Source organism: Hyla sarda, chromosome 5, assembly GCF_029499605.1.
Source record: "Hyla sarda isolate aHylSar1 chromosome 5, aHylSar1.hap1, whole genome shotgun sequence".
In the NCBI taxonomy this organism is placed as follows: Eukaryota; Metazoa; Chordata; class Amphibia; order Anura; family Hylidae; genus Hyla; species Hyla sarda.
Genome location: NC_079193.1, coordinates 25,221,007 through 25,239,731, shown reverse-complemented (window position 1 = coordinate 25,239,731; position 18,725 = coordinate 25,221,007). Strand labels below are relative to the sequence as shown.

The following is an 18,725-nucleotide window of genomic DNA, read 5'->3' as shown; positions in this document are numbered from 1 at the left end:
ATTTATTTTGACCGTATCATTACACATCACTTGTCTTCTAGTATTTTATTAACTTTAATTAATTAAAAGTTTAGTTTTACTGCACATCCTTAGCTTGGCTTTCGCTCATATTTTTCTGGTGGTCTGGGTATTGCAGAATAGGTTACGTCCTCCAGAGAGGGAGACACTCGTTGTTGTTGCTTTCCACTACTGCTAGTAGTCTTCATTAGGTAACACCCCCCTCTACGGTCTATACCATCATTGTAAGAAGGCATGCTAGGAGTTGTAGTTTTGCAACAGCTGGAGGGCCCCAGTTTGGATACCACTGGTCTATGGTGTATGCCTTCTTACAATGATAAATTCCAAAGTGCTGCAACATCCAGTTCTCCCTCTATAGCCCCCAGTGTCTCTGACCGGAGCGGACCAAGTCCAGGCAATATAGAACAAAACAGAGTGATCCAGCGCTTGTGTCGGTGAATACACAAGGATTTATTAACAGATTAAAGACAGGTACAGACCAAGCGACACGTTTCTGGTGCTAGTTCACTAGCAACTGAAATGCGTCACTTGGTCTGTACCTGTCTTTAATCTGTTAATAACCAGAGTAATCCAGTGCTTGTGTTGTGCCTTCGGCTGTGAACTAGCAGCCAAAATGCGTCACTTGGTCTGTACCTGTCTTTAATCTGTTAATAAACAGAGTGAATCCAGCGCTTGTGTCGGTGAATTCACGAGGATTTATTAACAAATTAAAGACAGGTAAAGACCAAGTGATGCGTTTTGGCTGCTAGTTCACAGCCTTCGGCTGTGAACTAGCAACTGAAACGCGTCACTTGGTCTGTACTTGTCTTTAACCTCTTAAGGACCAGGCACGTATGAGTCAGTCCCTGCGCCCTGGGTCTTAAGGACCAGGCACGTACGCATACATCCGTGGTAATTTCGCAATCGTTCAGCAGGCGTCCGAGGCAAATGCCGAGAGTGGTCCCGGAACCCCCACATGTCGACGATCACCGCAGATCGTCCGCGAAATCGCGCGGGCGATCTGCGGTAATTCCGGTCAGTGGTGACCCGATGACCCGGAACTAGATGGTGATCGACGGTGTACGATACACCGCCAATCACCTGCCGTTGCTGGGGAGAGGTGACAATACTGTCACCTCCCCAGCAACGCTACTATTGGCTGGCTATCGTCTGGCCAATAGTAGTGTGGCAGAGGAGGGGTTATCGGTCCCTTCCCGCTGCTGCACCCGCTCTCTGTGTTCAGTCAGCGGGTGCAGCAGTGAGGAGAAGACCGTGGATCCCCCCTCGGAGCTCCGGAGCCCCCTCACCATCTTTAGAATAGGGACAGTGGATTGCAGGGACAGGTAGGAGTTAATAAAGTAAAAAAAAAAAAAAAAGTCCCCCCCTGACCCCCTAATAGGTCCCCAAGGGTCCTATTAGGGTCTGATCCCTGACCCCGGGTCCTATTAGGGGTTTAGGGAGCTGCGTGCGCCACCCCTTTTTTTGGGGCCACAACTTTTTCTATTACTGAAGTACATGTTTTAAAAGCACCAAGCACCACACACTACATACTTACCCCCCCCCGCACACACTCCCTCCCCCCTGCCACTGCCCTCCCCCCGCCACTGTAGAAAAAAGGCGATGGCCCGCCGGGCATTTTCGGCAGCTGAAGCATACTCTTTTTTTAGCCTCCGACTCTGAATCTGCTAGTGAGGACGAGGAAGATCCTACATTTTTGTGTTCTTCATCGCCCTCCTCATCATCTAGTAGTGATAAGTCCCCTGTACGGCGGCGGAGACCCCGCCAGGCGAGGCCACGCACCCCCCATGAGAGTGACCCAGTGGCCGACACTAGTACGGGTGGCAATGCCACTCGTAATAGGAGTCCGGCCCCCAGACAAGTGCATCGGAGCCCCCTTCCGATGACCCTGTCTGGAGCCCCCCAGAGGGTTATCAGCCACGGATTCCTGAGTTTGTTGGCGACTTAGGAATCCAGATTGACACGGCTGGCTTCACTGATCTGGACTTTTTAAAGTTTTTTTTCAGTGACAGCCTGGTCAATCACATGGTGGAGCAAACGAACTTGTACGCCCAGCAGTTCATCGCCCACCACCCCGATTAGCTTTTGGCCAGGCCCAATGAATGGCGCGCCATTGATGCAGCGGAAATGAGGACATTTTAGGGCCTCACGCTACATATGGGCCTGGACAAAAAAAACAAGTGCTCGTCATTACTGGAGCGGGGACGTCCTCTATCAGACCCCGCTTTACAGTATGGCGATGACACGGAGGCGGTTCGAGGACATTCGGAAATGCCTGCATTATACATATAATGCGGCATGTCCGCCCCGAGGTGATCCCGCCCATGACCGGCTTTACAAAGTGAGGCCGGTCATCGATCACTTTGGGGCCAAATTTTTGGAGGCCTACGTACCGCTCAGGGACCTCTCGATAGATAAGTCTCTCATCAGTTTTAAGGGGAGACTCATCTTCCGCCAGTATATTCCATCGAAGCGGGCGCGGTATGGCGTGAAGCTCTATAAACTTTGTGAGAGTACCTCCGGGTACACTTACAAGTTTAGAGTATATGAGGGACGAGATTCCCGTATTGAACCCCCAGAATGTCCCCCCACTCTGGGTGTTAGCGGGGAAACTCGTTTGGGACCTTGTGCACCCATTGCTGGATAAGGGTTTCCACGTATACGTGGATAACTTTTATACCAGCATCCCTCTCTTCACATCCCTTTCCGAAAGATCCACGTCCGCTTGTGGGACCGTGCGGAAGAACCAGAGAGGCCTCCCTCTAAATTTGGACCAGACGCCTATCCCCAAGGGTGAGTCCCGTGCCCTGACCCATGATAACCTGTTGTTGGTGAAGTATAAGGATAAGAGGGATGTCCTTATACTCACCACTATTCTGGGAACGGCAGCACCCCTGTCCCTGTGCGAGGTACCACAACACCGGTCCTCAAGCCCGATTGTATTCTGGACTACAATCGGTATATGGGGGGAGTTAATCTCTCAGATCAAGTCCTCAAGCCATATAACTCCATGCGGAAAACACGGGCATGGTACTAAAAAGTTGCGGTCTACTTGGTACAGGTTGCCATGTACAACGCTTTTGTACTATCCCAGTACGCTGGCAACACAGGGACATTCCTCCAGTACCAAGAAGAAGTCCTAAGGTTCCTGATCTTTGCTGACCGGGAAAGATCAGGGCGGACTTCCCAAGGGTCTGGAGTTATAGGCGCCAGGATCGTCCCAGGCCAACACTTTCCAGGTGAGGTCCCCCATAGTGGAAAGAAGGAACGATCCCAGAAAAGATGCAGAGTGTGTAGCAGGAGGGGGATACGGAAGGACACCAGGTATCAATGTGACACTTGCCCAGATAATCCGGGCCTCTGCATAGGCTGCTTCAGGGAGTATCACACTTCCATGCAGTACTAAATTTTCCCTTTTCAGTTTAATTTTCCATAATTTGACCAATGTACCAAGTCCAGAGTACATTACAAATTGTTAACCTCCTAAAACCACTATATTGCCCCCAAAAAACTGAAAAAAAAAAAAATACCTGATACCCATCAAAAATGGGTCATGGGTCACTGAGTCACTATCATCGGGGACTTTTTTCTGTTGCCTCAAATGCGCAGCGCTCTCTCTCCACCTGAGCGGGTGCGCATTTGAGGCAACAGGATAGGGACGGCCACACACATCACATTCCCAGAATGACGATTCAGAGCATAGGGTTTGGGGCGGGCATATTTTTTAGTTTTGGCTATGCTCTGGGTCATCATTCTGGGAACATATCCTATTTTATTATGTTTTATAATTTTCTGGCCCACTGTACCCCATATTACGGGCCTCTGTACCCCACCTGTCTACCCCAGTTACGGCCCGTTGTCCCCCCATAGTGTTCCCCTATTTTAGGGCTCGCTCAGTGCTCCCCCCTTTAATGCTCCTTGAGGGGGGGCCCACATCCTGGCTGCTATAATAAGCTCAAGGCCCCTGACTGACCTCCCACTCCAAGACCTGGTGTGCACCCGCAGAGCGAAAATCATCAAAAATTAAGGTATGACCTTATTCCAACGAAATGTATTTACAAATTTTGGGGGGTCTTTTCTGCTGTGATCACACTGCATTCGCTCCCCGGCGTCCTGGCCGGTTACCTGCCTTCACACCGCACCGCTATGCACCTTTAGCCTGAATGATCCCGGTGAGTGCCGTCTTATACTTTTCACATTCTCTTTGTGTTCACTTTAAAAAATGAAGATTGTGAATTTTCTCCTTCACTTTACTGCTAGTTCTGTGAAACCCCTAAAGGGTTAAAACGCTAACTGAATGTCATTTTGAATACTTTGGGGGGTGCAGTTTTTATAATGGGGTCTTTTATGGGGTATTTCTAATATGAAGACCCTTCAAATCCACTTCAAACCTGAACTGGTCCCTGAAAAATATCGTTTGAAAATTTTGTGAAAAATTGGAAAATTGCTGCTGAACTTTGAAGCCCTCTGGTGTCTTCCAAAAGTAAAAACACATTAATTTTATGATGCAAACATAAAGTAGACATATTGGAAATGTGAATAAAAAAATTATTTGGAATATCCATTTTCCTTACACGCAGAGAGCGTCAAAGTTAGAAAAATGCTAAATTTTCAATTTTTTCATCAAATTTTGGGATTTTTCACAAAGAAAGGATACAAGTTACCACAAAAATTTACCACCATGAATCAGAATGATAACTAAAAGCATTCCAGAGTTATTAATGTTTAAAATGACAGTGGCCAGATGTTCTGGTCCTAAGGTGTAAAATGGCCTGGTCCTTAAGGGGTTTATCTGTTAATAAACAGAGTGATCCAGCGCTTGTCGGTGAATTCACGAGGACTACTAGTTCACAGCCGAAACACGTCACTTTGTCTGTACCTGTCTTTAATCTTCTAAAACTAGCAGCTGAAACGCGTCACTTGGTCTGTACCTGTCTTTAATCTGTTAATAAATCCTCGTGAATTCACCGACACAAGCGCTGGATCACTCTGTTTTGTTCTTACAATGATGGTACAGACCGGCCACTTGGGGGCCCGTGACCAGTCAACCATTGGGTGACTACTTTGACTGGCAGGTTCCATGCATTGGACCATTCTGCATAGACGATTCCTCCATTACGATCTCTTATTCACAAAATAAAACCTTGAATGTACTTTTCCACCTAAAGCGCCTGACCTCTCCCGGGTAAAATTACACAACGCCTCGCAGATTATTTCTCGACTTGTCTAGCGACCGGGAGGTTATTCTGGGTACAGTTTTTGTATTCAGGCCCCGCAGGAATCCATCTCTTTAGAATTGCGCTCTGCTGTTTGTGATAATTTATTACCTGTCTGTAAATAATAATTTCTGCTCCGAATAAGAAAAAGTGCTGCCCGAAATAGAAACAATTACATAAGCGGCAATAACATGTACACAAGTAGTTAATTCACAGTTATCTGTGATTTATACATATCCACCTGTTAAGTCCCATAGATAGATAGATATGAGATAGATAGATAGGTAGATATGAGATAAATAGATAGGTAGATATGAGATAGATAGATAGATAGAAAGGTAGATATGAGATAGATAGAAAGGTAGATATGAGATAGATAGATAGATAGGTAGATATGAGATAGATAGATAGGTAGGTAGATGTGAGATAGATAGATAGATAGATAGATAGATAGGTAGATGTGAGATAGATAGATAGATATGAGATAGATAGATAGGTAGATATGAGATACATAGATAGATAGATAGGTAGATGTGAGATAGATAGATAGATATGAGATACATAGATAGATAGGTAGATATGAGATAGATAGGTAGATAGGTAGATATGAGATAGATAGATAGATATGAGATTGATAGATATGAGGTAGATATGAGGTAAATAGGTAGATATGAGATCGATATAGTTTTCTTTTTGTGTAGATATATATATATATATTTACATTATATTGTTAAAATATATTATTTAATCAACACATTTTATGTATGTTCCAGTATCACTCCCAAAGGCCTGGAGATATTTGGATTAGACGTGATACACTTTTGTTATGTGAAATAAGAATATAGTAGAGTTTAGGGATGTCCTGATACCAACAATCTCTGCAGCCAGAGAGTAAAACAGCAGAGCCCATGCAAGTCTATGGGACTTCCGGTTCATCTACTGATTGTGTTACTCTCAAGCTGTGGAGATTGGTATAAACCTCTAAAGCAAAGTCATGATAAAGTATGATGTAACTGTCCGGCAGGCAGGGAAAGAGAATAGTTAGTGCGGGGGCAGGGAGAATGGATGTGGCGGTTGGGGGAGAGAACACATCAGTGTGGGGACAGGGAGAGGGCATGCCAGCACTGGATTGGAGGGAGGATTAGCAGCCAACCACTGCTGGGGCTTCAGGAGACTCGGAAAGAACTCAGCTTTCCCAGTCTCCTGAAGAGCTACAATATGGTTTTTACCAGACGTTAACTTCAGGAGACTGGGAAAGCTCATGTACTGTGAGCTCTGCACTGTCTTTTACCTGACACCTAGCTTTCCAGTCTCCTAAAAAGTTCCCTTATGGCTGCTTTACCAAAAATATTTTCTCTTCAGCAGAGTAGGAAAGCTGGATGGCAGGCAGTACACAGTAATTTATGTAAAATATACTGACACTAGGTTATTTGTGCACCCTAACAGGGAAATTGGACTAGTGGTTCCCCTATACACCACTCAAAGATGAACAATGACAAAAAACATTCCATATAGCCAACAGCGCAAGGTAGAGGAGAGTGAGAGTTTCAACCATGTGGTATTTAGAGGTTATAGGGGTACTCCACCCCTAGACATCTTATCCAAAGGATAGGGGATAAGATGTCTGATCGCGGGAGTCCTGCTGCTGGGGACCCCCCTGATCTCTCCATGCTGCACCCGGCGTTTTTTTTTAGAGCATCGAATGCAGCGCCGGAGGCCCGTGACATCACAACCACGCCACGCTTGTGACTTCACGGCCACACACCCTCAATGCACGTCTATGGGAAGGGGCGTGACGGCTGTCACGACCCTTATCATAGAATAGCATTAAGGGGGCGTGGCCGTGATGTCACGTGCCTCCACCCCGCATCACCAATCATCTGGCACAGAGTGAAGTTCGCTCCATGCACCAGATGTCTCGGGTGCCGCAGCCCCAGCGGCGGGAACCCCGCGATCAGACATCTTATCCCCTATCCTTTGGATAGAGGGATAAGATGTCTAGGGGCAGGAGTACCCCTTCAAAGCAATCAAGTCTAGGAGCTATTAAAGGAGTACTCCGGTGTAGGAACACGTATCCCTTATTCAAAGGATAGAGGATAAGTGTCTGATGGCCAGGACCTCCCGTGATCTCCTGCAGTCCCCCAGGAACGGAGCGTGTCGACTCTAGATGACTGACCTGTCCCTTCCATGGATCTCTGTGGGAGAAATGCCTGAATGTGATTTCTCCGTCTCCCATAGAGATACATGGAGGGGGCTTGACAGTGTTTCGTATTTTAAAAGTTAAAGGGGTACTCCGGTGGAAAAGAATTTCCTCTGTAGCATACAGCTGCTAATAAGTACTGGAAGGGTAAAGATTTTTTAATAGAAGTAATTTTCAAATCTGTTTAATTTTCTGGCACCAGTTGATTTAAAAATAAATAAATTAATGTTTTCCTCCGGAGTACCCCTTTAATGCTAATGATTCGAAATTACTCTACTATGTCATGTTCAGGCTGTTATATGTATGAATGACATAATCACAGCACCGCCTCATGCACTGCTGGTTGCAGGAGCCGGCATGGCAATGCAGCGGTAGGATAAGTACAAGATATGTTTTCAGTTTCTTTTTTAAATTGTATATATCCACATTGATTGTAAAGGGTTAAAATGCGGACAGCCGGTTGATTAATTTCACCTGCTGCCCACCCGAGCAAGTCACGTCATTTCCCCTATAAGAATTCTGGCATTTGTGGTTTTATTCATGTACGACTAAGGGTGCTAACGCACCTGAAACGCGTTACTTTTGACCCCCCTGTTATGGCTTTTTAACAATAAAGAAATCCATTTTTGCACGACCATTTGCGCTGGACATTCCAAATCCTTGTTCCTGTATGAAGTGGTGCTGCCTTGCACAGTCCGTGCGCTCCGGGGCCTGTTGTGTGTGAGCTGATAATTGTATTCACTACAATATAGATATGTTAAAAAAAAATAAAAAAAAATATTTCATTTTTATAAATTTCATGCTTTCATGCAGTGATACTAAATGAGTCCCTGCGCTCTTCTCTATCACGTTTGGGGGGTTGTTATTCCTAAAAATCAGATAATCACCGTTTAGGCACCGCACGCGCCCATGATTGCCTTGGCGCAGCCATTTCCGGGAGACGAGACATTATAATAATTGCCATTATTAGGACGTCTATTTACTCCGTCATTGAGAATTTCTGTCCCCATTAGTCGTCGGTGTTGATGAATGTTATTAATAAGTTTTCCTGATGGCTCCTGGCAGCCGCTCACCCATCTGTCTTCAGGGACTGGAAATTGCTAGCAGATGGCATAATGTGCCGTCTTGTGCCAAACGGAGTCAAGTCTGGTTCACACTGTATTGTCATATGTCGGCTGTTCAGTTTACAGACCAGGGGTCACGTTTTTCGATTTCTGTACAAGAGTTTGGTCAAACTTTTTAATGCTGGGACTAGAGATTATTTCCTATTAATCCATATTTCCATTTTGAACTGAATGTACTATCTCACAGCTGAGGGTTTGCTACAATGGGAGAGCAACAGTGGTAGGTCCTTGTAAGGCCGTGCTCCCACGGCGGAATTTCCGTACGGAATACCGCTAGTTTTCCACCGAAATGTACTTCATTGGGATTCCGCTGTCCCTTTCACACAGCGGATAATTTGCCCTATTGTGTAAATTGTATACAGCTCTGTGGTATATGTTAGCACTTTATTAAAGGGGTACTCCATTGAAAAAAAAATAACTATTATTTATTTATTTTTTTTTAGATCAACTGGTGCGTGAAAATTAAACAGATTTGTAAATTGCTTCTATTAAAAAAAATCTTAATCCTTTATAAAATAAAATAAAACTTTCAAATAAAATAAAAAATAAATAAATAAAAATCTTCATCCTTCCAGTACTTATCGTCTGCTGTAAATTACAGAGGAAGTTTTTTTTTTACTTTTTGAATTTCCTTTCTGTCTGACCACAGTGCTCTCTGCTGACACCTCTGTCCATTTGTAGGAACTGTAGGAGCAAATCCCCATAGAAAACCTCTCCTGCTTTTGGACAGTTCCTAAAATGGACAAAGGTGTCAGCAGAGAGCACTGTGGTCAGGCAGAAAGGAAATTCAAAAAGAAAAGAACTCCCTGTGGATCAGAACAGCAGCTAAGTACTGGAAGGATTAAGATTTTGTAATAGAAGAAATTTATAAATCGGTTTAACTTTCTGGCACCAGTTGATTTAAAAAAAAAAAAAAAAAAAAAAAATTTCCAGTGGAGTACCCCTTTAACTTAGGGCAGTGTTTCCCAACAAGGGTGCCTTTAGCTTTTGCAAAACTACAACTCCCAGCATGCCCGGACAGCCAACGGCTGTCCGGGCATGCTGGGAGTTGTAGTTTTGCAACAGCTGGAGGCACCCTGACTTAGGGCCACATTCACACTGCCGTTGGCCTCCGTTAGGTGGAGCTCCGTCGGCAGTTCCATCAAGTTTAGCTGAGAAAAAAATAGCGCAAGCACTATGGAGGAGATTTATCAAAACCTGTCCAGAGGAAAAGTTGCTGAGTTGCCCATAGCAACCAATCAGATCGCTGCTTTCACTTTACAGAGGTCTTTTCAAAAATGAAAGCAGCGATCTGATTGGTTGCTATGGGCAACTCAGCAACTTTTCCTCTGGACAGGTTTTAATAAATCTCCCCCTATTTGTTTCTCCGCTAAATTCCAGTAAAAGTCCCGGATCACCTACGGGCCCAATGCAAGTCAGGCCGGGTTCACACCATGTTTTTGCGATACAGTTCCCGTATACGTTATCAATGTGAAAACCGTACGGAACCGTATTGGAAACCGTATGCCAAAAGATGCATCAGGTTGTGTCCATTTTGCGTCTTGTATTGTTTTGTCCAGTTTTTTCCCTGCACCCAAAACCGTAGCCCACCACTGTTTTTGGTCCGGGTGAAAAACGGTATGGAAACCGTATACGTTTTTTTTTTTTTTAACATGGGAGTCAGGGGGAACCGTACAGAACCATATGTGCGTACGGTTCCATCGGGTTTTCACCATACGGTTTTTTAACTTAGCACAGTTTTTTTTCTAGGAATTTAAATCAAACAAGTGAAACTTTATTCATAACGGAGTGAAAAGTTAATAACGTATACGTAATTTTTTTTTCTTAAAAAACGGATGCAACCGGACATTATTTTTTTCAAACCGTATATGGATAAAAAAAATTGACATATGTTTTGATACAGTTTAGTCCGGTTTTGAGGAATCCGTTTTTCATCAAAAACCTGATACAGGAACTGTATTGCAAAAACGTGGTGTGAACCCGGCCTAAATGGGATCTGTTGAAACCCGGCAGTAGCCGTTTGCATCCGACCCATTTCATTTCTCAAGAAAAGAATAAAAAAAAGTGCAGAATGGACTCTATGGGTCGGATGCATACGGCAATGTGAACCTACCCTTAAAGGGGTACTCCGCCCCTAGATAAGATGTCAGATCGCCGGGGTCCCGCTGCTTGGTACCCCTGGGATCCCTGCTGCAGCACCCCGCTATCATTACTGCGCAGAACGAGATCGCTCTGCACGTAATGACGGGCAATACAGGGGCCGGAGCATCGTTACGTCATGGCTCCGCCTCTCGTGACGTCACGACCCGCCCCGTCAATACAAGTCTATGGGAAGGGGGCGTGGCGATCGTCACGCCCCCTGCCATAGACTTGCATTAAGGGGATGGGCCTTGATGTCATAAGGGGCGGAGCCATGACGTCACGCTGCTCCGGCCCCTGTATCGCCTGTCATTACGCACAGAGCGAACTCGCTCTGTGCTGTAATGATAGCGCGGTGCCGCAGCGGGGATCCCCGGGGTCCCCAGCAGCAGGACCGCGGCGATCTAACATCTTATCCCCTATCCTTTGGATAGGGGATAAGATGCCAGAGGCGGAGTACCCCTTTAAAGGGGTACTCCGGTTAAAAACAATTTTCTTTTAAATCAACTGGTGTCAGAAAGTTTTAACAGATTTGTAAATGACTTCTATTTAAAAATCTTAATCCTCCCAGTAGTTATCAGCTGCTGTATGCTACAGAGTAAGTTATTTTCTTTATGAATTTCTTTTCTGTCTGACACAGTGCTGACACCTCTGTCCGTATCAGGAACTGTCCAGAGTAGGAGCAAATCCCCATAGCAAACCTCTCCTGCTCTGGACAGTTACGGAGACAGACTGAGGTGTCAGCAGAGAAGATTGTGGTCAGACAGAAAAGAAATGTAAAAAGAAAAGAACTTCCTGTGGAGCATACAGCAGCTGATAAGTACTGGAAGAGTTAAGATTTTTAAATATAAGTAATTTTCAAATCTGTTTAACTTTCTGGCACCAATTTATTTAATATATATATAATTTTTATTTTTTTTTATTTTTTTTTACCGGAGTACCCCTTTAATGTTAACTTTGAAGTGATTTTCTTCCATCTTAAGTGCTTTTTATTTATTTTTTTATTTACTTTAATTATTTATTTATTTTTAATTATTATTTTATTTTTTTAGATTGGGACAGGGAAAAGTTACTGGAAGACTGGATGTGCAGTCCGGAGAATTGCTGCCAGAGATCAGGCGTTCAGATGCCAACCCCTCCACCCAGCGGGTACAATGCCTGGGACACGCTACCTTCTCCACGGACGCCCCGTACCACTCGGTCATCGGTCACGTCCCCAGATGAGATCAGTCTGTCCCCTGGGGACATCGACCTGGCTCTGGTCAGTCTCATTTAATAGCGTGAAGTTGGGTGGGGGATTCGCCTTCGCCATTCCTTGCTTCCATCTTTATGTTCTGCCAAAAGAACATATATAATTGGTTCATGTATCATGTGACCTTTGTAGCCATCTGCTGCCAGTCGTGATCAGGATTCACTTACCTGTCTCGTTTTATTGATCTCACATTTGTGCAGGATTAGAAAAAACATTGCTGCTTTGTACCTGAAACAGCGCCGCTTCTGACTATATAGGTTGTGTCTGGTATTGCAGCTCTGCTCTATTAAAGTAAACTGGGCTGAGCTGTAATACCACACACAACCTGTATTAAGCTGTGGCTCTTGTTTCTGGAAGAAGAAAAAAAAGCAGCCATGATTTTTTAATTTCGCACGATCCTTTTAAGATCATAGAAGGGGTTGTGGGCATTATGGGAGTTGTAGTTTTGCAACAGCTGGGGCTCTGCAGGTTGAGGAACGCTAGTCTAAGAGCAATTGTGAGTTATACACTAAGGGTACGTTCACACGCGCGGATTTTTTTAGCGGGTTTTTTGCTGTGTATTTGAAAGTTGGCGGGCTCTTCCCGGCTGATTTTCCGTGGCGGAATGTACACTGCGGAAAATCCGCCGCAAGCCTCATTGAAGTCAGTAGGGACTGTGGCGGATTTTCCGCAGCGTAAATTCCGCCACGGAAAATCTGCTGCGGACAGCCGAGAAGAGCCCGCCCACTTTCAAATACGCAGCAGAAAACCCGCTAAAAAATCCGCGCATGTGAACGTACCCTTAAGCAGTGTTTCCCAACCAGTGTAGCTCCAGCTGTTGCAAAACTACAACTCCCAGCATGCCCGGACAGCCAAAGGCTGTCAGGGCATGCTGGGAGTTGTAGTTTTGCAACAGCTGGAGGAACGTTAGTTGGGAAACACTGCACTAAAGGCTTTTCATACACCTTAGAGAAAAGTAAGCAGAACATGCCGGATTTGGTGGGACCAGCCGATCACCTATGTATGGGTTCCGACTTTTGCCCAGCAGATAATATCGGTAGGAAAGAAGGATTGGACATGTTGACTTTCATTGTTTAAAGGGGTACTCCGCTCGCCAGCGTCCGGAACATTGAGTTCCAAATGCTGTGTGCGGGCTTCCGTGTTCACGCCGCCTCCTCATGACGTCACGGCCTGCTCCTCAATGAAAGTCTATGGGAAGGGGACACGACGGCCATCACGCCCCCTCCCTTAAACTTGTATTGAGGGGCCGGAACGTGACGTGACATGACAGGGTGTGACGTCACGAGGGGGCAGGCGTGAACACGGAAGCCCGTACACAGCATGCGGAACTCAATGTTCCAGATGCTGGGGAGCGGAGTAACCCTTTAATTTGTTGTCACGGAAGATTAAATTGGTGCTGCTTCCCCCCCCCCCCCCCCCCTTTCTCCATAAAAAAAAAAAAACTCATGCACACTCAGGCAAACAGAGTATGCATGTGAAATTTAAAAGAGTTATCAGGGGGAAAACCCTTTTTTTTTTTTTTTTTTTTAAGATGTCAACAGATTAATGACTTCTATTAAAAAATCTTCATCCTTTCAGTACTTATGAGCTTCTGAAGTTGAGTTGTTCTTTTCTGTCTAAGTGCTCTCTGACGACACGTGTCTCGGGAACCGCCCAGTTTAGAAGCAAATCCCCATAGCAAACCTCTTCTGCTCTGTGCAGTTCCCGAGACAAGCAGAGATGTCAGCAGAGAGCACTGTTGCCAGACAGAAAACAACAACTCAACTTCAGCAGCTGATAAGTATTGAAAGGATCAAGATTTTTTTAATAGAAATAATTTACAAATGTGTTTAACTTTCTGGAGCCAGTTGAGATATATATATATATATATATATATATATATATATATATATATATATATATATATAAATAAAAATATTTTCCTGGAATACCCCCTAAGATAAATACCTGTCCCTCATTTCTTGCTCACTAATTTTTTTTTCTCCACCTAATTGTTCGCCTTGTTTTTGCCCACAGTGCGGTATTTGCATGTGCAGCATCTCTGTGTTTGAAGATCCAGTGGAAATTCCGTGCGGACACGAATTTTGCAGGACATGCTGGGAGTCGTGAGTATCTTTCTATTACTGATTTTATATTTGTTTTATTTTTATTTTACATATATATATATATATATATATATATATATATATATATATATAATCTCCATATCCAAAATGAGAAAGAAGCGGCACTCCAAGGTAGCATAAAAATAGCGTGGTTTATTCACCCATCATGATACAGTGCTACATTTCAGAAAGGTCTCATTATGAAGTCCGAAATGTAGCACTGTATCATGATGGGTGAATAAACCACGCTATTTTTATGCTACCATGGAGTGCCGCTTCTTTCTGGATATGAAGTTCATGGGACATTGAGTCCCAGCGGCAGAGCACCCACCTGGACGTTCTACTAAATATACAGTGATCCCTCAACTTACAATGGCCTCAACATACAATAGTTTCAACATACAATGGTCTTTTCTAAGTCTTTTGTAAGTTGAAACCAGACTCAACATACAATGTACAGACAGTCCAGATCTGTGAAACGTGTCAATGGCTGGAAGAACTGACCAATCAGAATGGGCATTTTACTGGTATAACCCCTGTATTACTGAAGTACATGCACTGACTGATATCTGGTAGCGCCCCCTACAGTACAGGGAGGTATTACATGTTCTGTACACTTTACCTATACCAGGGTTACCTGCTCCTTTGGACACCAGGTGAGGGCGACTCCATGTTACTTTTTTAGGACATTGCCCGAAGAAGATCCTGTCCTCAACATAGACCATTGTTTCCCAAGCAGGGTTCCCCCGGCTGTTGCCAAAACTACAACTCCCAGCATGCCCGGACAGCCTTTGGCTGTCCGGGCATGCTGGGAGTTGTAGTTTTGCAACAGCTGGAGGCTCCCTGCTTGGGAAACACTGACATAGACAGTAATTTACAGCTCCCAGCAGATCTTTCTTACTTTTATATGTAAGGATTTGCTTTATCTGTATTAGTTATCTACTTATTTTTGTTTAATCCTTTTTTCCTATTTTTGGATGACATTTTGGTGCCTTTAGAACCAATTACCAGGTTTCCATAGAGTTCTGGCCTCAACATACAATGGTTTCAACATACAATGGTCATCCTGGAACCAATTAATATTGTAACTTGAGGGACCACTGTATATATATTTAGTTTCATAGGACTGCAGTGATAGGCTTCTCTAAGACCTGCCCCCGAGCAGCAAGCTGGTTTAGTCTGGAGGCAGGGGGTGGAGTCTTTAGAACCAATCAGCTAGTAGAGCAGTGTTGGGTGGAGCAACACGGTCTTTTGAGTTTTGCATGTACTGTTCCTTTTTAGGCATTGTTCACACTGCGGAATTTTGACGGAAAAAATTACACCCGGAAATTCCGTTGCAGCAGATTCTTATTCTTCTGCACTGTGCATGCGGCAGATCTTGCACGCTGGAAATATCTGGCACGGAAACTCATTCTCCGACCTCCCCCAAAAAAATTGACATGTCAGTTTTTTCGGCTAAATCCTCTTGGAAATGAATTGCCGTCTATGGAGACGGCGTATTTCCAAGCAGTCCTAGCGCCGGCATGTTTTGCTGGGACACCCGCTGTCTGTAGGATGTCTGCACAGGAATTTTCTGGGAGGACATTCGTTTGTGTGAACATACCCTTGGGCTTACTTAAAGGGGTACTCCGCTGCCCCAGCGCTCGCGACATTTTGTTCCAAACGCTTGCAGTGGACGGCGAGGGTCGTGATGTCACACCATGCCCCCTCAGTGCAAATCTATGGTGGGGGGGGGGGGTGTGATGGCCGCCATGCCCCCTCCTGTAGATTTGCATTGAGGAGGTGTGGCTGTGACGTCACGACCGCCCGCACCCAGCGTTTTCTAAACGAACGCTGGGTGCTGCACAGAGATCGCGGGGGGCCCAACTACGGGACCCCCACGATCAGACATCTTATCGCCTATACTTTGGACAGAGGATAAGATGTCTAGGGGCGGAGTACCCCTTTAAATGGGCACTGTAGATACATCGTAGAGACATATTAAAAGTTGCGATTTGTCAGGGTTTGAGGGTTCAGACCCCGACTGATCAGTAGAACGAGGCGGGAGAAGTGCGCGCTTAGCACGTTCTCTCACGCCTCTGTGTCACGTGACCAAGACTGTTGCACAATGTAAGTCTACCAGATTATCTTGGTCACATAATCACAGAATGCTTCTCCCATGGCTCGTTCTACTGATCGGTCGGGGTCTGAACACTCAGACCCAGACTGATTAAAAAATACAAAAATACACAAGTTGATGTTAAATAATGTTTTTTTTAGTTCTTGTATTTTCATATTTATTATATGATCTTAGTTGGGATATTTAAAAAGGGGGAAAAAAAAAAAAAAGAATTGGACATTGGAACTTTTTATGTATTTTGGGAATATTATGTAGGTATCCGACAAATGGAAGACCAGAGAATAATTCTGTGCATGTAATCTTCTGGAGAGAGATCGTGCCGACCTCATTCACAGCCATTATTGGGTTTTTCACAGTCTGGCGGCCCGAAGCGAATAAACCTTTTCTTCTTACTCTATTGGAAATTCCATTTTTTTTTTTTCTTATTTCATGATGGGAAGTCTTGCTTCTGTCTATCAAGGTTATTCAGACAAAGAAAAATTCTAAAATTTAGAACCCTCCAGGGAAATCTGCCCATGCCGTGCGGAACTAAAATGTAATCTTAAGGTTCGATACGGCTGCTCGGTATGGAAAATAAAAAGGGAGAATGAAATGCACCTTTCTGCCGGAAAATAATGGAATATTTTAATCGCAGTAGGAATGAGAGTATAGGACATTTCTATACCCATCGCCTTTGCTAGCTGTGTTTATTTTAAAGTGATTGGTTTAGATGGAGTAACAGGGGTGGTCTCAGTCCAGACCCTTAGTTGATGACTACACGGCTCTCATTTTGGAGGACCCAACATGTCCATGCTTACATGCACAGCCCATTGATTTTAAAAGAAATTTCTTTGTCATTACTGTCACCTGCACTAACCTGTTGGTACAGACAGGTAGTGCAGGTGACACTGATGACAACGGTACTTACCTTGTCCCGTTCCATGCTGTCGTTCTCTGGTAATCTTCTCCGTTATCTTCAGCTCCAAGCCCGGCTAGGGGTACCCCGGTGGAATTTTTTTTTTTTTTTTTTATGTATGAACTGGTGCCAGAAAGTTAAAGGGGTTATCCAGGAAAAAACTTTTTTTTATATATCAACTGGCTCCAGAAAGTTAAACAGATTTGTAAATTACTTCTATTAAAAAATCTTAATCCTTTCAGTACTTATGAGCTTCTGAAGTTAAGGTTGTTCTTTTCTGTCTAAATCCTTTCTGGTGACACCTGTCTCGGGAAACACCCAGTTTAGAAGCAAATTTCCATAGCAAACCTCTTCTAAACTGGGCGGATCCCGAGACACGTTTCATCAGAGAGCACTTAGACAGAAAAGAACAACCTTAACTTCAGAAGCTCATAAGTACTGAAAGGATTAAGATTTTTTTTAATAGAAGTAATTTACAAATCTGTTTAACTTTCTGGAGCCAGTTGATATATGAAAAAAAAAGTTTTTTCCTGGAATACCCCTTTTAAACAGATTTGTAAATTACTTCTATAAAAAAAAATCTTTACCCTTCCAGCACTTTTTAGCAGCTATATGCTACAGAGGAAATTCATTTATTTTTTGTCTTGTCCACAGTGCTCTCTGTTGACACCTCTGTCCGTGTCAGGAACTGTCCGGAGCAGCATAGGTTTGCTATAGGGATTTTCTCCTGCTCTGGACAGTTCCTGATAAGGGAGTCAGGTGTCAGCAGAGAGCACTGTGGACAAGACAAAAAAGAAATGAAAAAAAAAGAAAAGAATTTCCTCTGTAGCATACAGCTGCTAAAAAGTGCTGGAAGGGTAAAGATTTTTTAATAGAAGTAATTTACAGTTGATAAGAAAAAATAAAAAAAAAAAAAAAATTTTCACCGGAGAACCCATTTAAGCATGGTCAGAGCTTAGTGACATCACCGTTGCTGCATCATTAACGTCACTAAGCTCCACCTATGCTCCAAGCCAGACCTGAAGATACTGGAGATTACCGAAGAACGACTGCACGGAAGGGGACAAGGTAAGTACCGTTGTCATCAGTGTCACCTGCACTACCTGTCTGTACCGACAGATTAGTGCAGGTGACCCTAATGACAGATTTCCTTTAATGAGAAATGTGTAATACTTAGTTTCCCCTGTGGTGGCGCTGTAGGGATATTGAACACTTGCAGCAAGATTCCACCACAGTTCACCAATGATCATTAGTGATCAGGACAACCTGCTATCTGTTGGGAGAACATTCTGACCATGAGAAAGCAAAAGGGATCATTGAAATTGGACAGGTTTTAAGGGTTTTTAGATTTTGGGCAAACACACAAGTGCAACTACTTCCAATGTTGAGAGAGAAAAAAGGAAGCAAAATAAATACTTAAAAATAAATAAATCACATTTTTTTTAAAAACTCTTATACATTATTTAATAATTATTAATATGTAATATTTATTTAATTACTGAAAGGGGTACTCCGCTGCTCAGCATTTGGGACCAACTGTTCCGAACGCTAGAGCCGACGCCGGCAGCTCGTGACCTCATAGCCCCGCCCCATCATGATGTCATGCCCCACCCCCTCAATGCAAGTCTATGGGAGGGGGCGTGACATCGTCACGCCCCCT

The 18,725-nt window shown here is 44.1% G+C and overlaps 1 protein-coding gene across 4 annotated transcripts in view; it reads left to right on the top strand.

Annotated features, from left to right (window-relative positions):
• The window catches only part of ANKIB1 (ankyrin repeat and IBR domain containing 1), a 202,525-nt gene that overhangs the window by 135,267 nt on the left and 48,533 nt on the right, over positions 1 to 18,725 (top strand). For all 4 annotated transcript variants that reach the window (XM_056519037.1, XM_056519038.1, XM_056519036.1 and 1 more), the window contains exons 6-7: positions 11,747 to 11,955; positions 13,963 to 14,051. In XM_056519037.1, coding sequence (XP_056375012.1) covers positions 11,747 to 11,955; positions 13,963 to 14,051 — 298 coding nt within the window. The remainder of the gene's footprint in view (positions 1 to 11,746; positions 11,956 to 13,962; positions 14,052 to 18,725) is intronic.